This window comes from Melopsittacus undulatus, chromosome 3 (genome assembly GCF_012275295.1).
Source record: "Melopsittacus undulatus isolate bMelUnd1 chromosome 3, bMelUnd1.mat.Z, whole genome shotgun sequence".
Lineage (NCBI taxonomy): Eukaryota > Metazoa > Chordata > Aves > Psittaciformes > Psittaculidae > Melopsittacus > Melopsittacus undulatus.
The window spans coordinates 116586322-116610931 of NC_047529.1; the positions used below are offsets into that span (position 1 = coordinate 116586322).

The 24610-nt window shown below is 42.7% G+C and overlaps 1 protein-coding gene across 4 annotated transcripts; it reads right to left on the reverse strand.

The window, feature by feature from the left end:
- Positions 1 to 210: 210 nt before the first annotated feature.
- RCOR3 (REST corepressor 3) lies at positions 211 to 23855 on the reverse strand. Of its 4 annotated transcripts, none has more exons than XM_034060354.1 (12): positions 23658 to 23855; positions 23127 to 23183; positions 18618 to 18695; positions 17095 to 17147; positions 15156 to 15317; positions 14692 to 14816; positions 13271 to 13367; positions 10509 to 10727; positions 8825 to 8902; positions 8128 to 8185; positions 3612 to 3853; positions 211 to 3184 (listed from the first exon to the last, which is right to left on the reverse strand). In XM_034060354.1, the coding sequence occupies exons 1-12, from the start codon at positions 23797 to 23799 to the stop codon at positions 2840 to 2842; spliced, it is 1656 nt and encodes a 551-aa protein (XP_033916245.1). In that variant the 5' UTR covers positions 23800 to 23855; the 3' UTR covers positions 211 to 2839. The 4 variants fall into 4 exon arrangements, with proteins under 4 accessions (XP_033916245.1, XP_033916246.1, XP_033916248.1 ...); XM_034060355.1 differs by having other exon boundaries at positions 13289 to 13367; positions 23658 to 23854; XM_034060357.1 differs by lacking the exon at positions 3612 to 3853 and having other exon boundaries at positions 13289 to 13367.
- Between the last annotated feature and the right edge of the window lie 755 nt (positions 23856 to 24610).

The following is a 24610-nucleotide window of genomic DNA, read 5'->3' on the forward strand; positions in this document are numbered from 1 at the left end:
TATTAACTAAAATAAACTGTACAAAAAGCTGTAGAGTTACATTAGCTTTGAACAATGTAGGATACACGTTCTCGGCCAAACTTTAGTGTGCAAACATTGTACATTATTCTTCTTTAAAGTGACAAAATTAAGCCAACCTTGAAGTCGAGAGTTCATGACTACATTACAAACCAGGCGACTGGAGATGGCAAAAGAAATGCCCCACTGAAATCAACACCATTGTATCATTTTATTTCTAATTCTTAAAAAAATAGAAATGAATTTAGAAGAGAATCACAGTATAAGGGCCCTAACATATCAGACCGTTACAAGGTACATAAAAATAGAAGACACAGATTTCTTTGAAACTTTAATCCTTTGATTAAGCAGCAAGCATATCACTCTCCAGGCAAACACTGCTTAAAACAAACCTACCCCCCGAAAACAGGACGTGCAAACTGTATGCACATATCTGCAAAGCACACAATAAAGACATTTTGCTATGTACATACTTACTTGGTACTACAAATGCTAGTTCCCTACTGTGTGCTACAGTGTATGGAAATTAAGAAATACTACCTATCTCTGACCCTCCCTCCCCCCGTCAAATACAGCACCTTTGCCCAGTCATTGAATAAACAAGATTAAACGGAATTACAAGGTACTGAACAGTTCTGGAACTGCTCCTGCAACACCCAACGTTCTGCATACTGAAGGCTATCGACAAGAGACAAGACAAAAATCAGCAAAGGTACAATACACACACCTGGGAGACTCAATGCTAAAAAGAAAGGCAGACAAAAGAAAACCTGAAGATGGATCTTGTCACTCTTAACACTTCAACTGAGATACTAAGGATGTCAAAATGAAGTAGATTGGGTTGGAAGAGCAGCCAGCTTTGTGTAGCTAACACGGGGACACTTGTGACTCCCAGAACACAAGCTGCAGTGACCCCGAATTCCTCAGTGCTTGTACAGTGCTGCTTCTCTTGGCCACCTGATGCTCATGTAGTGGCTTAGCTTCTGCTGTGATGCAAAAGAAAACGTCTAAGGACCTTTTGTACCAGACCTCAGCACAGCAGGGAAAGCTGTTCAGAAAGAAACATCTCTCCAGTTTCATCTGAAAACATTTTCAACTGAAGAACTAGACTATAAGGGTCAACACCTTCACTGCAATTCAGGGACAGCTATCAAACCTTAATACTCCATTTACAAATGAAATAGGATCTGATGCTCTAAGAACTTCCCTTCATACATAAAAAAGACCTCAGCCTGGCTGCTAAACTCATCATTAAACGATCCAATTTATCTGTGAAAAAGCCTAGTGAGAGCAAATTCCATTTTCAAATAAAGCCTCATTTCAGTCAAGGCAAATCTAGTTAATAACCGAATGGATTTCAAAAGGGTTTTCAAACACCATTTCAGCTATAAGCAAAACTCATTTTCCAAGCAGTGTGGCAGTCAACATGAATGTTATTACATACTCCAGAATGAGATGTTTTTCAGTAGCTTGGTTCAGATCAGTTTCCAAACTCAAGATCTGCAGCCTGGTTTACTCAGAGGGCAGAGGCACCTACTTAAAAGAAGAAACAGGCTGAACAAAGAACTGAAAAACCCCATTCCCAAAACACCGCTGGGCATAACTCGAGGGTTTAGACAAGAATGCGGTGGGAAGGAAACCTTTCCATCTCCTGGAATTTGGAAGCAATAATACCCAAATGCAGGTTTTAGTCAATATCATAAAGCAAAGAACCCCACAGTAACTTCAACCTGACTAATCAGCTCTGCCAGAAGCAGCAGAAATCAGAGACAATGATTTAACAGCATGACCGAGCTGGCAGCAGGTCACTGCTGCCCCAATGCTCAGCTACCAGCACCAGCCTCCCTACTTCCCTCATGAATTCTTGGGCAGGCAGCAAGGATCTAGCATACACCAACTACAGGCAGCCATTCTCAGATGAGTTACATTCTACTGTCCTTAAATTAGAAGAATTAGTGGCATAAATTAATGCTTCTTGTTATATGGCTCCTCTCCTGTCACCCCCCTGGGTGGTGGAAGTTGCTGCCTCTCTCTCCACCCCAGCCCACAGGAGATACTGCAGCAGGGAACTGGATTGCTGTTTTCAGTTAACTTCCATGAGTAAAACACATGTGAGATATAGCAAGTTTGGTACAATAGCTCACTGAGGTTTCAGAATACTCTTTCAGAGGAGTGTTTAACAAGACAGTACCTTTTTAAACAAGAAAAAGTGTTCTGGGGAAACACAAAGAGAAGAAACATCTACATTATACAAGTGCGCAAAATGCTTCTACCGTTACCTAAACAGGGCCAAAACTCCTGAACCTAAGGCCATTCTTGTTTTTTTGCACTAAAAGGTAAAAAATGAAACCAAAGAATTCACACACACGCACACACACACACACAAACCAACCCTCCAAAGCTACATTTAAGTCTCCTACGATATTATCTATCCCTAGGTTTGCCAGGCTACTTTCCTGTAGTTAGATGCTCGACTACAAAGACCTGTAATAAAATAAATAGAGTAAAAATCAGTTAAACAAAATCTTGGTGTGTTGAACATTTATTCACTGAAGAAGTCAGCTTCCTTCAACAGGTATTCATAGAGGAGGCTGTATTGGAGGCATTGTTCTGCTGTACAAGTCTGACATAAAAATACTTTGATACAGGTGGTCATTCCCGTGTAGGTATTAGCTTGCTCCTCTGTAGGACTGCTCAGGTAGCTGTGAAGGCTTGCTCTTTTCTCCCCTTCATTGGTTGGAAACAGGAAAATAAAAGGAAACAAAAAGTACACGGATCTGATTTCCCAATGTAGGAGTTAGCATAATCCTGCTCTATTTCTTCAGTGCAGAGTGGACTGAGATTCTGTCTGAATTCCAATGAGCGAGGGTGGCTGCTGGCCGCTGACCGTGGTTAACACGGGCCGGGGGTTGAGACGAGGAGGCATGGAGTTAGCTGGGCGGATGAGCGGCGGAGGAGGCTGGTTTAGGGTCGGCCTGGGCTGGATGAAGCGTGCCTGCTGCTGGAGCGGAGGAGGCTGCCGGTGCAGGGCAGGAGCAGCAGGGAGCGCCGGACGGAGTAACGGGGGAGGCTGATTTAGAGTTGCCATGGGAGCGGTAGGTGCTGGAGCAGATGCCTGTGCTGGAGGTGAAGGGCCTAAACACTGAGTGGCCGGAGTGCTTTGTGCCTGCACAAAGGACAAAGACAAGAGTGCGTGAACTGCTGTCCCAGCCAGAACCGATGCAGTTGGGCTGCCACTGTCCACTACACAGGAAACAGCATTTAAAAGAAACAGAACCAAAGAACTGAGAAGTTACTGAACAGAAATCACCAACCAAAACATTACAGACAGAACTAAACGTTTTTACCAAGCAGGAGTCTTCTTCTAGAACAAGAAGTGTATTTTAACAGTAAAACAGTAACGTGATCGTCACTATGAAAGGTGCAGTCCTGCTCCCAGCTGGTTAACGACACTGGCTGAAGTTCTATGCAAGCTCATCATCATTCTTTAGAATGCGGTTTGCCACTCCACACCAGTTAACCTTACATTATATCACTAAAACAAATGCTGTTCCTCAACCCATGCTTACTTATTTCTGGTACACAAAACACACCTCATCTTCTTCATCAGTGCTCTTTCCTGATGGCACATTAGAAGTATTTTTTGTGTCCTCCCCTAAAGCAGAAGCATCACCATTAGAAGCCAGGGTTCCTTGTTCCGCTTCCCATTCCTGCAATACCTCCTCTAAGTTAAACCGACGCCTGTAGTTTACAAAGAAGTTCTTCACTTGGCCAACAGTCTTGTTGCCAATTACATCTGCAATAGCTTGAAAATCTTTACCATATTTTCGGACACCTGGAAGGCAAAGTAAATAACATAGCTGTGAAGAATCAGTCAGACACAGCTACGTGTGATGTATTCATAGAGAGAACCTATGGGACCTGCAAACCAAGGACTCGCTAATTAGGAGGACTTCTCAGTTAGGAGAAGGCCTCAATTTCCATTAAAACAAAGTCAGTTTTAATTGCACAGCTATCAACATACAAATCAAGAGCTTTATTAAAACATTATTACCCACTCTACTTAAGGATCCTGCCTTACTCACCAAGGCTCCCAACCTGAAACCACAGAGATGTGGCCTCTGACAAACAAAGATATCCTTCAGTATGCTTGCAGTGAGGGCAGAAGCCCAAGACAAGTTCAAGATGGAGAGGGAGGGTGACCGAGCATGTACGTGTTGCTGTGCACAGGGTATAACACTACAAACGTAAAGGGACAAATACCAACAGCTTTTACAGGTTCCCTCAATGCCAGCTGCACACAGATGTTTCTGTGCCCACAGTCTGTGCAGCAGGAGCTACTGGAGCAAGCACAGGGCAGAACAGGGGGCACAGTTCCATATGCCATGATATACTGCTCATTCCCCAACTTGTGATATGCTCTGCTGAGGCTATGAAGAGCAACTGGCCAGAATTCACCTGGCAAAGGCTTTGTAAAGCTTCCATTCACCATCTGAGCTGGGCAGAAGAATCTGGGGTTTTGGGACAACCGCCTTGAGGAATATAAGTGAATATATAAGCTATTGATGTGTATTTATAAGACAGCCCAGCACAAGCCTCCAGGACAAAGATCTTTACATCATTCTTACTTCATGTTGACATCAGTAGGTCACTTTTGTTCACAAGCACTTCACAAGAAAATCCCAACATATAAAGTTCTAAAACTACGTTTGCACATAACACACAAGTACCACATTCCATAGCTTTTAACCTAAAGTTGGAATTGTATCAATGTTTATTGATTTTCTCAGTTCTATTTAGGGTATGTATCTAGGTCCTCCTCTTCCTGCTTAAGAAAAAAGCTCTCCACCATCCCAGAACACAGCTTTTAGTTGCACAAAGTCTAATTTTAATCACGAGCATCCAAAAATTTGAGGACTAATAAAAGAAATCTCAGATTGAGTAAACAGAAGACTCATTTTCTGCTCTCAGCTATGCATGAGTGACAATCTGACTTCTTCTGTGAAAGCTCTTGATAACTAAGCTCATTCATATTACAGCGCTCAGAGGATGGGCACTCTGTCTCATTACAGGAAAAGAAATTCATGCCTAATTTCATGCCTCACTTCAGAAAGTGAAGCACAGGATTCAGAAAGTGAGAGCTGCTTCGAATCGAAAAGCCATGCTCCTTTTCACCTTAATGGTGAAAGTCTGGCCTTCAGCTTGTTCTGCTCTTTGCTACTTTCTTCATTGACGGGCACTTCTGATGTGGTCATGTACACACACTGCAATTTAAGGGAAAAGATCAGCTCCAGGATAGAACTATTTCTGTAGCTGGAGCTGCTGTTTCAGCTGTCAAGAGCACAGCTACATCACTTAAGGTCTTTTCTGGGGCATACAGAAGAATCCAACCATCCTGACTGCAAGAACCTTGGCAAGAAAACAAAGGGACCTAGCAGAGCCATGAGGGAGGGCACGTATCGAGGCAAAGCAGATAGGGATTTGGCTCTGTGCTTCATCAGTTGTACAAGCTATCAGCTATACTCCTCAAAGGCTGTGTGCGCCCACGGAGCACTCCCTCCAGTGTTTGAATATCCTTCATACCATTACCACCCTTACCAACTTACTCATTAAATAGCCAGTGCAACGTATCTAACATCCTATACAATTTACCAAGTGAACAAAGCTCCCAGCAAAATGAAATACAGTTGTTTGAAACCTCCTTCGATTTTAATGTTTTCAGCACCTTATTACTATGCTGTCTATACTTCTTCTTTCCCCCCAAACTGCAAACTGACTGCGCCTGTTTTCAACTAAACTTGTCAAAAACAAGGTCTCAAAGCCTATTTCCAAGCAAACAGCTTGAGAACAGTGTATCTTGCCTTCACTATGAGAAATACCTAAAGAAAACAGTATTTCCTTGGTTTAGCTACACACAGCACTGCTCACTGTGGATTCTTTCCCAAGTGCTATTTAGTACTGCTCTAGCATCACCAGTGACTACATCACCAGTGATGGAGCAAAAGCCTTCTAAGCTGCATCAGGAACAGAGAAAGTTTAATACATGTTTAAGAAAGTTTGATGCATAAGGTGCTGGCATATGTATAAGAGTTGATCCCAACCCACCATCCCTTTCAAATGGGTGCACGTTACTTAAATATCCTGATATAAATTCTGTGCTAAGCACCATGCAAAGGTACTTCTAAGGTGCTTAATCTGCTACCCACAAAGAATAGTTTTATTAGGTTGCTGAATGTGAAGCTCAAAACAAGACAACTGTATAGCATCGCTTCACATGTATGAATATCTTTCTCCCAGCTCATGTGAAAGTAGCCCTAATCATGGGAACCCTTCAAGGCTTCATCCAGTTGCAAAAGGTGTATCTGATCATGTGCATGCTCCCTATTCCAGTGTTTCACCTTGTGTGCCTACCTTGGAGGAACTCATATATCCAACCTGTCTACACTCCTTAATGTTGTGCAGCACAGCAAACACAGAGAGGCACAGAAAACCTCAGCCTGGGCCCAAAGCAATACAATACTACACTGCAACATGGCTTAGGAGAGATGCAGTTTCACTGTGATGGGATTACAGTGCTCCTGGCAACTCCGAGCTAGAATTAGATCCTGGTTGTCCCAACTGTTTTCCACTGCAGTGCTCTTCAGTTTAAATTTTGTTGTTTTCACTGAATCTTAAAGCATTTTTCCAATTGCAATTTTCATATGGCCAAGGTCTTACTTTGAAAAGATTGTACTTACACATTTCTGTATGTGAATTAAGTTTGCAACTGAAGAAACCTCAAGTGATGAACTGGCCTGTTACATTCAATAACTATTGAGGCAAAGTTGAACAGTAACTGATAAATTATACTGCAGGAGATGAGCTCAGAGATCCTAAGTCTGAGCCCACAACCCAACTGCAGGCAGCCACACTGCTTTTAAGCTTAGACACTCAGCTCTATTTTAAGGTGGGTTTTCCCATTCCCTCCTCTTTGGTTACTGCCAATCTCTTGAGATCAGCCCACAGATGACAGGAGTTTTTTCACATTTAGGAAGAACAGCACCAAAACTGTATTACTGCAAATCATGGCTATGATTTCCACGCTTGGATTCAAGTGAACAAATCACAGAAATGCCACCTACCTGCTTAATACTTATGATTTCTTAAACACACATGCCAAAATGTATCAATACTTTGATGAAATGAATCTGGTTTGAATGTACAAACTGAATGTCCCAATGCTCAAGTCAAAACTAACCTAACTTAAGGTTCAGTCATCTGGCTAATAACTAGCAGTTATGGTACACCTGACAACTTTACACTGATATCCTGATCCAACTGAAGGTTTTGTACTAAAATTCAGCCCTTCCACTTGAAAGGTGTAAAATACAGAAAGAAAGGAGATGTTTATAACTGAGCTCATTATATTGTCTTAAAAAGATGATCCATAGGAGTCAATGTGTAGTGCCTTGAAGACAGTGTTAAGCTCTCCATATATCTCCCTTGCACGTTAGGCAGAGCATGTTAAAGCAAGACAAGAGTCAGTTTTCCTTCACATAAATGAAATAACTGCAAGTTAGTGGTTTCAGTAGCCTACAAGGAAACATTTTTTTCTCCAGTATAACTGTTAGCCAAGTATCCATATCCAGCTTTAGACTCTTAAAAGCCCTCCACTGGGTACAGATCTGCTTTTTTATTCCCTCATGAACAGAGAAAATCAGCTGTAAAGCAGTTTTACGTTTGCTTTTTTCTGCCTTAAGAATACAGAGAGATGTCTTAAGTGTTTGCTTCAAGTTCTATTACTTGAACTATTACTTCAGTCTTCCGCTTTAGAGCAATTAATGTGAGGTGATTTAGAAGATGATTGAAGGGATGTTTTTGGTACTACTACAGTTGTTAAACTCAGCTTTGCTTTTCTATTCAAGATTTAATATGGGTAAAAGACTGAAAGTATCGTGTTGCTTGAATGAATGCCCTAAGTATTCTCCCTAGTTTTGCTGTTTCTCCAGTGACCGATGTGTAAGACCAGATAAAGTTCAGCTTTTCATTATAGGGAAATACAAGCATAAGCCCGAGTACCTCTTCAAACCCTTTGCATGAGATTTCAGACTACTACTGCTGTTAACATACCTTGTACTGCAAGAAGCTGCTCTTCTGTGGTCCAACGGGCATTGATTTTCTGATTAGACTATTAAAATCAGAAAAATGGCAGAAAGATCATTAAAACGTATCAACAGCTGCATAATATCTGAGCATCAGAAGGTGTTTTACTCGCACTACACTTGGTAACATAGGTAAAACACTCTTAAGATTACTTAAGAGAAGAACCTGAACTTATAGTTGCCTTTCTCTAAACTATTAGGACTTGGTGTCTGGAGTGTTTTGCATTCATGTTACGTTTCATAGCCAAGCCTTTAAAACAAGCAAAAAGAGAACTTCAGTAGTAATAAGTCATTCACTTCGGATGCCCAAATATATGTACAGTCACACAGAACACAGAATTTACTGCTAGCAATCTACATAATCTACTTTTAATCAGGAAAAAAACCCCAATGCAACCCATACATGAGGGCTCAACTTTAGCTCCCTGTTCTCCTCAACACCCATGGCATCCCATTCTTTTCTGGTTCTCTATTCAGCCAGTTGCATAAGAAAAGCCTACCGCTAATTCCTTGTAAAGAAGCCAGACTCACCCCTGCATGTAACTCAATGGATCCCGTTTAAGCTGCTGCTGAAATGCAAACACTGTGCTGCAGCAAATACACTCCTGCAGCTTCCTACCAATGCAAGTGCAAGGCCACAAGGTCTGGTAGTTATTGTGATTTACCTCAGGAGGTTTGAATTCTTCAATCCCGCCTTCCATTTTCTGTTTAAGTGCACTGTTTACTTGCTTAGCATTTTGAACCTTGGTCAAAAACAACAAAGTTAATCAGCTCCACAAAGAAAGTTGGTCACTTTACACATATATCTTCACTAGGATTGCCACAAGTGTACCTCCTAAGTTAGAAAGAGAAATATTATGGTTTAAGGCTTCACTACTTTTAACTGGTTACAAAAATACACTTCAAAAAACACAGCACAGTTTACTATGGAGAGAAAAATATTTAAGCCAGTCTTTCCAAAGCACCGTTTGTCTGCAGGAGTATCCAAAGTAGGCCATGACAAGCAAGGTTTGATAACTGCGTGTGTGTCCTTGAAGAAGAATGCGGAGTATTCTAGACATAAAATGTGTTTCTTGGGAACCTAAGTGAGATGTCCTGTATACAGGAACTGCCTTCTCCAAAAAACACTGAAGGGAGAGGGGAAAAAAGAGTTCCAAGATGTTTCCAGTTGGCTCCTTCTCACAAGACTGCTTTTTATTGACCCTAGATCAACGTGATTTCCTTTCAGGGTGAAATGAGCCGAAGTATTCACATAACTTGGTCTATAAAAAGGAGAGTGTTTCCAAATCATTCATATATGTATATGATGCGTATAAGGTAACATAGGTAAGGAAAAGAAGTCTGCATACTATGGTGCACAGCTATTACAAGCGTTCTGAAGTACGGACACAAAGCAGACAACTCAGTGGGAGATTCCAAAGGCTGCACCTCTGAGAGCACTGCAAGAAAAAAAGAGAAACAGAACCTCAAGGCTCTAACTCACCTACACTTAGGCTAAAAAGTGAAACCCACCTATGCTAGTGAGCCCCAGAGTCCTGCTGTGACAGAAAGAAGCATGTTTCTCCTGTAAAAGAATACAAGGGAGCAAAAAACCCCATGAAAGCCTTTATTCACTCCATGGTTTTGCAACATGCCAGCTCTTAGCGATCTATAAGGAGGCAGAAGTTCCCGGAGATAAGCCTTGACTTTGTAGCCCCATCACTCCTAGAAAGCAAGCATGCACATGCTGCTGTACCCTGAGAAGCTCAATAGATTCTGTGTTTCAGCTTAAAGTGCCAAAAGTTCATTTCTTCACGCAAAGGACGCAGGCAGTTGTCCTCTTAAAGGTGAGGACTGCAAAGCTGTTCTAAATGTGGTTAAGAGTTAGAAAGCTCAGATTCAAACAAAGAAATAACCAAGTCCATTTCTTCCCTGCTCCCACCCTCTCCATGGTGTGTGGGGAAGGACTTCCAGAGAAACAGCTACAATTTTAAGCATAATAAATATAACTTCTTCTGATACATTGGTCTTATTCTCACTTGTTACACAAATACTTTTAACAAGGTTAAAATAATAATATCAAATGTGACTTCAGTTTTTTCTTGTCCCCAAAACTGTAATATTGTTTTCATGCTGTATTCCCCCCTCTTGTCCCTTCTTTCTAAAAGGAAGTCGTCCTTCTCCATGTTGCTAACATAAAAACAATAACCAAAGAACAGCTAGTCAGGTAGCATCCAGCATTTCTGGTGATAACAAAGGTAGGAAGACTCACATTAAAGAGGTTTCAGAATCTTCACAGATAATCTTCAAAATCATTACAATCAGAACAATCTGAGATGAAAACAAAACAAGACCAATAACCCATGGTACCTGTCGCTTTAATGAGATTAGTTCCATATCCAGCTGTCTAAGAATTGTGTTGGCTGCATTGGGGCTACAGGAAACAGCTATCACATCTTCCTGGGTCAGGTACATGCCTTTTGGTGGACGGCATTTGGAACGCTGAGAATGGTGGCGATGCTGCAAGCTCTGATACTCTCTTCTACCCAGACCTATTTTGCTGGTCTGAACAGGCTGCTCATTATTGCCCTTTAATTTACAAGAAATAAATCATTAAAGAATAACAGCATCTTGTAAGCAACTTTCATAAAGTATCACACAGCATTTTAATGTCGTATTTATGACAAAGATAACCTAAGCTAACATCCTCCTCTGCATGTAGTATTCCAAGCTAAGACTTGCAGATGAGCTGATGGAGCATTTGCTGGATAAGCCTGCATTAAGTCTTAGAAAGGCCAGTTTTCAAAACCTTTTAAACATGGCTGAAAACACAATAAATAGCATAGAAAACACAATAAATAGCATAGAAAACACAGGCTGAATACTGTAGAAGAGGGCAAAAATTGAGAACCTCCTATGTAAGCAAAGATAAAGAATACATAAATATATATTACATGTTCAAACAAAGTAATCAGTGAATTTACACATTTATTTCTAGCAGATATGAAGAGTTCAGGTGAAGATCAAGGGAGAAGACCTGGAGTCAACCAGGAAGGGCACGAATGCAAGATGACACTTTTCCCTGCTGTAAGCACTCTATGGTAAGTGATAGTGCTGTTTGCTTTGGGAGGGGGTTTGAGATTTGGCAGAGAAAGGGTGGATGTACTTTGGCAGTTATTATAAAAATCTATGTAACTTAGCAAACTTAAGTGTTTCTTGTTTGCTTTCTGAAGTGGAAAGGGATAGCAGAGAGGAGATGAAGGCTTTGTAACTGCTGTTTTGACATGTTTGGACACCTAAAACTTTCAGCTTTGTTTTCAGTAGGCCTTGCTGCACAACAGCTAGTCTGCATGTATGTTATTCCCATAGAGCAGCCATTTAAGATTCCCACAAAGCCAGGTCTACAGAAGCAAAAATTACTTTCCCTGCAAGGGTTTTCCAATTCAAAGCAATGCTCAGTACCAGAACAGAGATGGGATTCAGGCCTTTTGCTGCTTCAAGCAGCTCCCTACTACTCCTCCCTGCTGGCATCCATGCAGGTTAAGAGGAGGTGGTTATCTGATCACCATGAAGAGAAGACAAATTGCAGCAGCCACTATTAATGTCCTCTAGTATTAGTACAGATCAGCAAACAGTAGTTTGCTCTACTATGCTTGACCTTCTGCCACATTCTCTTCCCAGCTAATGTAACATCTTAATCCAGTCCAGAGACTTCATAGAGGCCATTTAAGATATTTGCACTTAAGATACTTGCTCTTTGTAAAGTTGACACAGAGCATTACATCTTTGACATCTAAATATCCCAAGGTTAAGTTTACTTCTGGACCATTCATGCCATTTGGGTTTTGGGTCTGCATTGCTCTTTCAGTTCCTGTCTGCTCAATCTGGATTTAAGATGACAATATTCTCTCAAGCTTTTGTCTTACCAAACTAGAGGTTTTGGCTTGTTTTAGTCTTTTCTGGCAACAAAGTTCCCATTGCTCTGCACATTCAAGCAGCCTAACTAGTTCATATATCGCTAAGAAACTGAAAGGACACAAATCCTACCAGAAATATTAGATCACAGAATTATCTTACGTAGATCCAAACAGCACATCAGAAACTGCAAACCTATTTGTTCTGTTCCTAGATATCTATCAAGAAACTACTTTCATTCTGGACTGCATGTAGCAATTCAAACAATAACCAAGGAAAGTAAACTGAACAAAACAGCCCTTATTTAGAAGCGGCTTATGCAGCAACTCAAATCAACAGATTGCAGGCACATTGTTACAACAGCAGAACGAAATGTAAAAAGGTTCATTATTAGATCTTGTGCCATTTCAAAGAAATACCCTGGCATGCTAAAAAACTTAAAAGGCTCTTTTACAGAAAGGAGTAATTGTAATTGTCCTTTCTTGCGGCATTAGATAAAGCAATGCATTGAAAGTTATTGCAAAGCTGAGAACTGAATCTAAACCTCTCAGTCCCTTAGTCAACATCATTTCTGATAGAACTGCAAAGTTTTAGTTATAACCATAGGTACCACTTCATGGGAATGTGGAGGTTTTGCATTACTACTCTCTCCTCACATCCTCAAGAAGCACGAACTGTCCCATTACAGGAAAATCACAAGTTCGTTAAGTTAATAAAGGAATTAAACATTTACACACTTAGCTGTTTCACAGGCTTATTCATGAAGGATATTTAACAAAAGAACCCCACAAAAACCCCAAAACCTGAACACAGCCCAAATGTAGCAGTTAGCTGTAAAGCTAACAGTAAGTGCCCATCAGAGGGGGCAAAAATGGTTGTCTCTACATTTATTGGTAGAAAGCACTTCAGTAAAGGCACATGTTAGTTAAAAAGCACCTCCTCACTGTGGCTTTGAAGGAACAGAAGAAGTGATTCTTGCAAAAACATCATTTAATTTTAAAAATGCAAAAAACCCCATTTAGATTTCCATAATTCCTGGCTAGTAAAACTGTAAGCACATTACAGAGGGAGGGGGAATGTTGTTTCACCAATCTGAAGCTGTCAAGATACTGATCACCTAAAACCCCTGTGGTTTCAGTAGGCTACAAGCTAAACCTCTTCACTACAAGTCATGTTCTTCATGGTATCACATTGACAGAGAACAAACTGACATTCACCGTTAAGCTATCTGTTACCTCCTTTTTGGCTTCTTTTTTGGGATCATAATCACTATCATTTCCATCCATTGGATGTGCTTCTTCTACATCATCATCACTGAGGAGAGATATAAGAAGCTGGTCATTTTATCTGTTTTTTAACCCCATATATAAACATGTATCAGAGTAAGACACAATGCCAAGTATACAGCATCTCAGTTACCTGTAGCTTTCAAAAGAACTGTTACAAACGTATTTCCTCTGTTAAATTCTAATAATTACAATGATAAACAAGCAATCCCAAACTGGAGCTTCAAAATGACTTTTAACAGTGGTGGGTACTGCTCTGCTGAAATATTATGGTGTCACCTTTTCTCAATACAACCACTTGTGTCAGCATGAACGCTTACATGGTCAACTATACCAAGGCTACAAATAACCTTTCATTTGCCACATCAGCCTGTGCAGAGCAAAAGGGGATGACGTAAGATGGGAAAACACAGGACTGCTTGTTACCAAAGTGCTTAAGATCTAGTAACTGGGAATGAAATCTGCTGAATTAAACCAAAAAGGTTGAAAAGATAACAGTTAGTTTAGTCAAGTCCAATCCAGTGATTCACACAGTGTGATTTCTGAATAAATGAATGTAACAACACCACAAAACTGTTCAGTTCTTGAAAAATAGATCCAAAAATGCTGTATCAGAAGCAAATGGGTTTTCTTCTGTAACTGTTCAGCTGCAGGGTCACAAGTAAGCATACTGATTATAGATACAATAATGTAATTAAAGAAGACACTTTTGCTCTAGGTGGGCAGTTTTCTGACAATATAAAATCACACTTTCCAACATGAACTTCATTATGCTACTTATACATTCAACATATTTCTTTAAAAAGAGAGAAGTAAGCTAACACTCCAGTATAGTAAGTGCAGTATAATTTCAATTCCATAGTAACTAGGGGAAATGTCATTTCCTTCTGTTCAAGACAATTTACAACTATTTTGAGCTCTAATTCTCTTTGGTGGCTCTAAGTCTCCTAAAATAAGACTTCATGTAAAGCCTTGTTATAAATCAGTATTTGGGCACTCTAATTGCTACAGCTCTTTATAGTAGCTGATCTTTAACTCTATTCTAGTGCAAAAAGACCACAGAAAACCCCCACCCACAAACCCACTGTACTCCCCACACAAAAATAGAGGATTAGACTTCCCAAATGAAGCATTATTTGTAAACCACATTCCCAGACTTCTTTTAAACCCTTGTTTTTTAGTTATCCATTAAAGCACTTCCGTATGTTACAACAACTGGAGTGATACAGCTCTTAAAGCACAGGTACCAAACCCCTTGCTAAATGATGCTCACACCTAAAAATACGGTTCATACTGAAACATTGTGGATGAATATTACCCTGGCATCCATACTCTAAGAACCTAAAACTTACCTGTCACCTTGATTATTTCTATTAGCCAGTTTCCGAGCCTGTCGATCCATCAAACTTGTCCTAGAGCGAGTTTTTTTCCAAGAATAGTAGTATTTTACAAGGCTTGCAATAGTCTTGTCTGGAAGCTAAAAGAATTCATTGTACATTAATACTTGTTAAAATGAAAACTGCAGCCCAAAACTGCAGCCTCTTTATAACCACCTTTACCCAAATATTTTAAATGCATGGATGAGATGGAAAAGAAGGATGTATTTTGTATATTTTTTAAAAGAAAAGGGAAAAAGTGTCTTTTTTAGAGAGAAAAAAACTACAGGTCCAAGGGACATGATGAAATTAACTTAAATCTTACATTCAAGGCTGTTCCTGAAGCTTTTACATGGAACTCATGAGACTTAACCCAACAGGAGCCTCAGTTCTTAGGGCTTCTGAATGGTTTAATGCTTCTGATTAAAGTATTATTTTACCATTTGCTGGATCCTGTGAAAGCTCTTTCCATGGAAGCTAAATGCTTGTTCAAATAGGACTTTATCTTCAACTGTCCATTCGTCAGGGAAAGGAGTGAAGTTGGGCAGATCCGCAAGGGACTTCTCAATATTGTGTTTATGCCAGAACAACATGCCGAGAGCCTTTGAAAAGAAACAGTCCCTTTTTGGGTTTAGTCAACCTTCTAAAATGGTGAGACAAGTTAAAAAAGGCAATTTATTCATTTAAAGCAAAATCTGACCACCAGAACCCCTTCTCATTGACTATGCACTAGAGGTTACAGAACTCTCTTTGGAGACAATATGAAGAGTGGGCACATCTGTACTTCATTAGAGGTAGGAAAGCTAGGCAATTTAAGGTTGGCATGGCAGCAATGATTCTGGATGAGCATGAACTAGGCTGACAGGCTCAAATCTGACTTGCTTTCTTCCTTTACAAGTAGTTATCACCTACACAGGTCCTTACAGGTCTTCAGGCCTTTATTACCAGCCCATTCAAAAGAGAAAACAAAACTACTTTTCAGCAGCCAGGGGATCATCCAAAATGCAAGTCTGAAAGGTCAAAGTGAGAGTGGGCTTTCTACAACTCTCCAATGCACAAACAGCACGGCCATTTCCATGTCATGTGCACCTAACAAGGAATGGAAACCTAAATACACTCTCTTACATTAATTTCTTTATATTCTTAAAGCTGATTAGACTTTCTGCCAGGGAACCGAGGACAGATTTGAAGCCAGGTTTCACACTGGGACATGTAATCCACTCAAGTTTCAACCACACTTCAGTTTCAACCTGCTCTAGTGGAAGGTGTCCCTGCCCATGCAGGGGGTCAGAACTGATTAAGCTTTAAGGTCCCTTCCAACACAAATCAGTCTATGGTTCTATCTACGATACAGGGCAGACATGATGACCACTTGCTCATCAGCTCTCTGAACCCCTGACTTCACATCTAATAACCTGGATGCAGCAAACCTCTTTTCCTGTGAAAATGGCAAGTAACAAGCAACCTTCTGCAAAGTGTGAACAGTTTAAAACATTTTGTACCACAAGTTACTCTGGACACTGGTCTTTTGCACAGACTTAGTCTGAGATCCCTCAGTTCCCTCTCTCCCCTAATAAAAGCCAGAGCAGAAACAAACATCACCAAACTGGACATCGCAGTATTGGCAGCTTCTCTTTCAGACAGCACTTGGCTAGCGAGTCATTGCTATTACAAGCTTCCATCATCCAAAACTTGACCATACAACTTATTTCTGCTTGTACATCAGATATTTTTTGCAATTTGTAGTATCACTTTTACATAAACTGGTTAATTTAGGAAGAAAACTACACCAGCACTAAGTGCAGAGCAGCAAAGTTTTATCCTGTACTTTTTACAGGATGGTGACTATAAGTTATTAGAAAGAAAACCCAAAGTGAACTTGTTTCTTATTCTCAATCCTTGAATTTCTCTTTTCCTGCCTCTGAAAAACACTCGAAGTTGGTTTGTCTCTGTTTTAAATACACAAGAAACCTTCCCATCGGTGTCCTTACCACAGTTAATGGTTACAAATGGCACCATATTTGAATTCCAATATTAAACCTTAAATTTGTAAGCTGCTTTCCTAAGGGATTCTTTAACTGAATATACACACACAAGTGCATGACATGCCCAGTGTATCAAGAAACATACCAAACCTTTTCAAAAGTGCACATTACAAGCTGAGCATGTCATGAAAACAAAGAGCTCAATCTTTTGCAGAGAATCCAGAGCACAACTGTATGCAGATCCATTTAACTGCAGTGTTTGCTGCCGTGCCTGAAGAGAAACAGCGTTAATTAATGGTAACCAAGGGGGAGAGAGTAAAAAGAAAAGAGTTGTGTTATTCTTTCGTATTAAAAAGAATCCTTTAAATGAGCACTCTGGTTTCATAGCACTTACCTGTTCCACATTGTATCCATGTTTTTCCTTTGCTATTGCTATATATTCATCCACTGTAACAAAGCAATGTCAGAATTATTCTTTAGTACTTTTAGTTCTGCTATAAGGTGACACAGAATTAGCCATCTAGCATGGGAAAATGGTCTTCCCACGCTTTAATACACTATATAGGCCCAGATCCCCCAAAACCTTACATATATTCGTAGCTTTCAAATAATAATAAACCCACTAGTTTTAATTTAATCAACTTTTTACACAGCCAGTTCTCAGTGGAAAAGATATCTTCTTTCACATTTTTATCACAACAAAGCCACAGAGGCTCATCATTGATTTAAATCAGAGACCAGCTAGTTATTGAAAGGCTATGTCTTCCTGGAACCCACTCCAAAGAACACAGACACCTGGGTTAGTCTTAAATTGAACTACTTCTACTGTTTGTATTGCCAAACACGTTAAAATTAATGTAAAGAGATTCTAGAGCAATGATTATGCATAGCCTTGATATTTCATAGATTTCACTGACCAACATTCATTTTAACCACGGGACCAAGTCAGTTTTCAATAGAGAATATAAAGGCTGAATAATCAGGTCATCAAATTCATCAGTAACATTTTTAAGTGATCTCTGGCCATACCAAAGCCAGCTTTGTGCTGGGCTCTTGCCCTCACTTTGCAACCAAGTCCTGCTAGTTTCCATCTTCAACAGGCAACTTGTATCTTTAAAGAAACACTCTTCACCTTCTACAGTTCCCAGTGAAGTGGCAAGTGAATGTGGCTGAAAGGAAGCATGACTGAGAAAGGGAAATAATGATATCCTCAATATTCAAACAGATCACAGATGCCACTATTTCTTTGGCAGTTTAAAGTGTTGAGTAACCAGAGGTGTAGAGCATTTTATCCCTAATTGTTCTACAGTAGAAGGTCTGTTCCTTCAACTACCAGCTACTGGTAACAGACAGAAACTGTCCTTGAGGACCAGGTTCTCATGACTGCATCCTCAAAGTTCATTCCCCTGTATTACATATGGGAAATTCTAGCACAGGAGGCAGGTTTAAACTAGACTAAACAGGTAACTCTTCACATTTAGTCAGATGAGTCCCATCACTTTTGAAGGCAAAAAATGCTCAGTTTTTCCTGATAAGACAGCAATAATCATTCCCCCCTAAATGTAGCCTCAACACATCTTTTCTGGATCTTTCCACTGCAAATTCTTCTATCAATTTAGAGCAGCAAGTTCCACATGTTTAGGTGTTTTATTCTTTTACTAATAGCTAAAGGTTTTACAGACACTGATGATAAATCAACACAGGTTTTGACTTGAAACAAAGACTTAACTATAAAATAAGAGAAGGTCATCTTTCCTTTCCGTGGAGTTCTCTAAATAAAAAACAGAAGAGAAGCTTTGTGTTTAATTTACCATTTGCAGTTTCACTGTGTGTAAGAATACAGAATGAACAGGCACACCAGAAACAATCTGTTAGTTACAAGTAAGCATCCGAATTCCTAAGCAGGGAAGGACTTACACTTGGCATCTGGAATATTATGATATGGAGACCATACAAGCATCCCTCCATTATCTTTATCAGTATATTTTGTGGCACCTGTAAGGAAACACGTAAGTTTCAGTATTTATAAATATGATCTTGAGAACAACTATTCACAGGACAGTAAATAACAGTCAATCACATTAAGAAGTCCAGCCTAGCTACTGCAGGAGGAGAGAGGGCATTAAAAATGCCACATTATTTCCTTAAGACATTGAATTTCGTGAATGGCTGAATCTGAACACTACTCTTACAAGGTTCAGTCATAACTGGATATTAGACAGGATCGTGGTTACCACAACTGGAGCATTAAAGTGCATTGCTAAAGTTGGCTGTGTGCAAAACTTAGAGGTACTTGTGCTGGAATAGCCCTCTAGAAGTTAAGATTTCTATCAGCACATCTGTCACTATCATAGAGTATCAAGATCTACTGTGTTAAGTTAGGCTGCCCTAAAACACATACTCCCCAGCAATGAAAGATAAATGACAACAAGAAGAGGGTAGGAAACAGTCACCATCCCTGACCTTTCAACAGGGGAAGATCCTAACAAGTGTGCACAAAGTAAGTGTTAATCTGTCTCTAGTTTTGATTTTCATAGCTATGCAATTCTGATATTCACAGCCAACTGGGTGGCTGCCTTGTTTTTTTGCTCTTCACCTCCACCTGAATGCAGCAAGCAAAGCAGTCCAAGTTACCTCACCTATCAGAAGACAGCAACACTGATGCAACCTCATGAAAGCTCTGCATCACTGTCTTTGACAGTGTTCTACATCTTCTTGAAAGAGACAGAACAAAACATATCAATGCCTTGGGAAAGAAAACTTAGTGCTTTCTAATTAGGTACTGTGTTTTCTTGTTCTTCCCACTTTAGTTTGGCAGCCTTCTGTATTTGCTATCATCTTTGCCATCTTTAGATCCATTACAACTGTGAACTTGAAAACCAGGTACTTAAACTAAAAGAAGTGCCTTCCAAAATGAGACATGGATGACAAATAGTCTAAATGCACCATAAACTCTGTAATAAGTTCAAAATGTACACAGTCATAAAGCACCAGTTTCAAGGCATAAGCAGTACTGAACTCTGAAAGGGTTTTGGTGGGTAAGAACCAATTCCTTATTATAACATTCTCCTTTAGAACAAAAAAAGCATGCCAACTGTAGTTATCAGAAATGCAATACTTCATGAAGAATAATGCAAACAAGTTACATTCACATTCTCATCCATTCTACTTTGATCAGAAGTAAATGACTGCTCCCCTGTACTCCACTCTAACCAAGAAATGAGCACAAGACCACTACAAAATGCATCAGAATTCCAAGTTGTGAGCAAGAAGCAGCTAAACTTGAGTATACCCTCAGTTATTTCCAAATCCTGGGCAGACACCTGCAAGCAAGCAGATACCATGGATATTATTAGATGAAAACCTTAAGTTTCAGAGCCCTATCATTTGTGCCTGCAGAAGATCACATATGCAGTGACATATGTGACACCTCTACTGAGGTGCCAGCCTCACATGACTAACAAACAGCTCCCACCAGGACACCCCTTTTTGCTGTTTCTCCAGTAGGATCAGACAACTGTTTCCATGCCAGGGGCATCTTCACACTGCCAAAAGGAAAGCAAGAATGACACAAGACAATGGGTTGCATGTAGGGAGCTTGCAGGGGGGTTGGACTAGATGATCTTTTGAGGTCCCTTCCAACCCTTGGGATCCTGTGATCCTGTCAACACTGGATGTCCATAGCTACAGTCCAGGGATCCCTCCATCTCCACATGCAGGACTATGATCTATCTTTACAACAACTGCTTTTGCATCCTTTGTGACCCAAGTATTCAAGTCAGCAGCACTCCCTCCTGCAAAAAGGCTGTGTTTTAGCTCAAGGGCAGCATGCTCTACATCTGCAAATTCCATTCTTATTATGGATAGTGGCTGGAAATACCAAGCAACACGTTAACCAAAGCATGTTAGAGGAGCAGAGTTGTAAGCCAGTAAGGAAGAAAAGGACTGCAAGCTGCATCTCAAACATGACAATTCTCCCTATGCCCAAACCCCACATTCAAACCACTTAGGAAGAAGTTTCTGTACTTGAGTGAACTGTACAGAATAAACTGTAGCAGCAAACTGACACTTAAATTTCAGCTTAACCTTAGGAGTTATGTACACATGGATGCAGCTGTTCTGTACAGGAGAATAAAGTGAAAATCTGGAAGCATACAAGACCATTGGCCATGGTAGCAATTTAATACCTTTGATTTAAGGAAGCCTGTTTTCATAGAGGAAGACTAGAGGGAGAAAAGTTACAAGGATGTACCCAGAAATGGATTCCATAAGAGACCTTAAAAGTTCTAAAGTGTTCTTCTTGACAGCCCCTCCTCACCCCTGAGGGCAGATGGGCAGTAAGTATTTCTGTATTTAGCAAACAGAATTCAACCTAAAGCTTTTGGGAAGTCCATATCTGAGCAGAGTAAAACTTCTCCAGCAGTTATCTCACATGTAGATGACACAACATGATGGTACTTCTGCAGTGATGGCACTCTCCACTGCGCTTCCCAAGAGAACCCAAGCAGCCCATAGCAAAGATACCAGCTTTGTAACATCCTGCTGCACCTGTAGGTGGGTTGGAAAGTACAGGCAGAAACAATTCCATCTCAAGAATATAAAGTACTAGAGGAAAACCAGCAGGGAGGCTAAGCGAGGCCAAAGGATGGGCATTTATTCTACTCATTTTAGTATTCTGTGTGTGTAACACAGGGCTGACTTTGTAACCTGTGTTAAACTCTCTCAAAACAGGCATTAAAGCACCTACAGGAAGAAACAGCATTTAAGTTAGCTGAAGATAGTGCTATATCCATATATGCAAACCTGGGAGTACAATGGAGTGTTCGTTACAACATTTGCTCCCCCTGGAAAAAAGTAATCTAAGTGCAGCTATGATAGGAGAACACCTCTTTTTGCCCAGCATTACTTCCATCTGTAAGATATGACACCTCAGGACTCATTAAAAAGGAAAAAAGGGGAAAGCAGGAGCTCTCAGACAACCATTCTGCTACCATGGTAAATAGGTACAGTACTTCTACCCTTTAGGGACTTAGTCCTTCTCTTTCCATAATACTTGGGTGTTAGAAAAAAAAGGTACCACCTTCTTGCCCCAACAGTCAAAACACACACTAAGAACAACACTACCATACATTATGCCTCTTACACTTGACTTCCTAAAGGAAGATTTCCATCATTAAGTGATAAAGCAGTATGCATTAATCCCAGTTATTAGGGAAAGCAGCATCAGTTGAATTTCACCCCCCAGGACCACTTAGGAGCTCTAAACCATCTGCTTATAAGAGAGTATAAAATTACTTCTGTGGGTACAAATGCAATGATGCTATTGCAGATATGGTTCACAAAATTGAAACCACAGATCCTCAGTTGTCCTAAAAGGGGTGAAGAGTTCTTTTAATCAAAAAACCCCAAAAAACCACTGTGTTTGTCTAATTTAAGCAGCCTGTAGGAAAAACAAGCCTGGGTTACACATCAGAAAGGGTGATTTTTATTTATGCTTATTTTTATGTAGGCAATATAAAGATAAAGGGTGCAAACGGTTAGTCTTATTAACAAAGAGACCTCGGCTACGCGCTCCTTCCTCGGGGAAGAGGCATTCCCTTATGCCAAGATCATGCATCCATTTAATCCCACCCTCCCCCTTTCTTTCCCCCGGCCTTTTCTTTGGCCTGTGGGGACTTGCGCCCATCAAGAGGGGCTCACTCCAGCTTTAGGAGGCACTATGTGAGAAGCTCTGGCCCAATCCTCTTCCGGTAGGAAATCATCTGACACCAATGGAGCCTGTCTGGAGCACAGGAAAGTAGATAGGCTTCATCTACCACTATAGCATAACTATCAACGCTCCTACGGTCTCACTGCTCCTGGTAGTAAAGCAAGGCACCATTCCAGCCATCAACTCGCTTAAACCCAAGGACGAGGCTATGCAAACGTGCCCAGTATTGCTCGGGGCGGGGCTGGGGGGTGAGGAAGGCGGAGGAGAGCGGCTCAGCCTGGGGTTAGCGGGGCTACTACAGCACAGACCAGGGGCAGGAGTTTCCCACCCAGCGCATCTTCCTCCCGCACGCAGCCAGGTCTGCTCCGCTTCCGGCAGGCGCATCACTTCCCACCGCTGCCCGAAAACATCCATCTCCCCACGGCCAATACCCTTAAACCACCTGGTTAATGTAGGATATACCCTATGGCTTAACGAGGGGGGGAATAAAAAGCATCCAACCTTTTTCCGCTTCACCGCCTCCCGCCGGATACACCATAACGCGGCCGATAGCGATGGGAATTCGCCATCAGCCGAGTGGGAATACCCCCTCCGCGGTGCCCCCCCGCCGCCGGCACCGGATCGCCAACACAAAGACCGAGCCGAGCCCCCCCCCAGCACCGACCCCATCCCTCCCGGCTCGGGAAGACATCAGCTTACAGCCCCACAGCCATTACCGGGCTCGAAGTCGGGAATGCGCGCCTGGTACTCGGCTCCGACCCTCATTCCTACATCTGCAACGCAAAGTGGAGGGGGAGAAATTAGTGCCGGTGGCCGTGCCCGGCCGGGCTGGGGACGCGCCGCCCGCTATAAGCCACCTCCCCCCGGCCGCCGCCGCAGACTGAGCCCCGCCGGCCGGCGGGGAGGGGGCCGGAGGCGGAAGGGGGAGTTTGTTTCAGCGGAACAATGGAGACGGCGGCTCCCGGGAGACACTCCCCATCGTTAAGCACCGCGGGGCCGCGCTGCGCGCTCCCGAGCACCCCCCTCTGTCTCCCCCCTCCCCTGCTCTCCCCCGCGGCGGCGGCGGAGGAGGAGGAACGGCGGCGGCAGCGCCGGCACCGGGCAGGGGGAGGCGGCTCGGCTCGGCTTAGCACGGCTCGGTTTAGCACGGCTTGGCTTAGCACGGCTGGGCTCGGCTCAGCACGGCTCAGCGCCCCTCCCGTCACCCCCCTCCTTCCCCCGCTGTCGGGGCGGCCCCAGGCTCGCACCGTGCTCGTCGCCACTGTCACCGGCGGCGCTCTCCGGCTCCGAGTAGTGCCCGTTGGGGGGGCTGCTGCCCTTGGTGCCGCTGGGGGCTGCCCGGCTCCTGCCCCCCAGGAGCTCCGCTCCCCTCTCCATCATGCCCGGCATGGGGGGGGCCGGGGGAGAGCGGCGGCAGTGCGGGCTGCCGAGGGGGGGAAGTTAATACGGAGCCGCCATGTTGCCCCCTCCCGCCCCCCCCTCGGGCCACCGCGGCGCCGGCACCTCCTCCCCCCTCCCTCCCTCCCTCCCTCCCCCCCTCCCTCCCCCGGCGCAGCGCAGCCCCCGGGAATCCCTCCGCGCCGGCCCGGCCGGACCTAGCCGCGGAGGCGGGGATACCGCGGAGGGATTCTGATACCGGCGGAGGGATTCTGATACCGGTATAGGGAATCCCCTCCGCACGGACACCGGGGCCTGGCCTCCGCCTTGCCCGGTTGCCCTGCGGACGGGAGCGGCAGCGGAGGAGGGGGACTATTCTCTGTGTGGCGCAGGGATTCTGTCGGAAGGGGGTGGTGCGGCCCTGGCGGTGCTGGGGCTGCAGTGGTTGTGAGGAGCAGCGGGGAGCGCTCGGCTGTGGGGCCGCGGCCGAGCCGGGCTGGGGCGGCCTGAGGGGAGCGGGCTCCCCCGGTACCGGAGGGCGGGCACGTCGGGGCGATGCAGGCGATCGTGGCTGCCACCTTCTCGCTACGGCTTTGGGAGCGCTTCAGGCCAGGGTCAAGTAAGGCTGAGGGGATTAAGGGGCCCGGCAGGCCGGCACCAGAGGAAGGCAGCCGAGCAGGTAGTTCAGGTGTTGTAAAGTGCGTGTGTGGAGTGAATGGTGCTGGTTTTTCTTTCTAAATATGCAAAGTTTTTTATTTCTTATTCATTTAGTGTAACTCCGGTGTGTTACCAAGTGCTCGGGTGTCATCATCTAGTTCATGTC

Bases quoted from the DNA above. Each gene is read 5' to 3' on its own strand.
- RCOR3 (XM_034060354.1), bottom strand. From the start codon at position 23,799: ATGCCGGGCATGATGGAGAGGGGAGCGGAGCTCCTGGGGGGCAGGAGC. The intron at 23,184-23,657 runs GTGCGAGCCTGG...TTTGCGTTGCAG, and splicing joins TGACAGTGGCGACGAGCACG to ATGTAGGAATGAGGGTCGGA. The intron at 17,148-18,617 runs GTAAGTCCTTCC...GCTTTGTTACAG, and splicing joins TAATATTCCAGATGCCAAGT to TGGATGAATATATAGCAATA.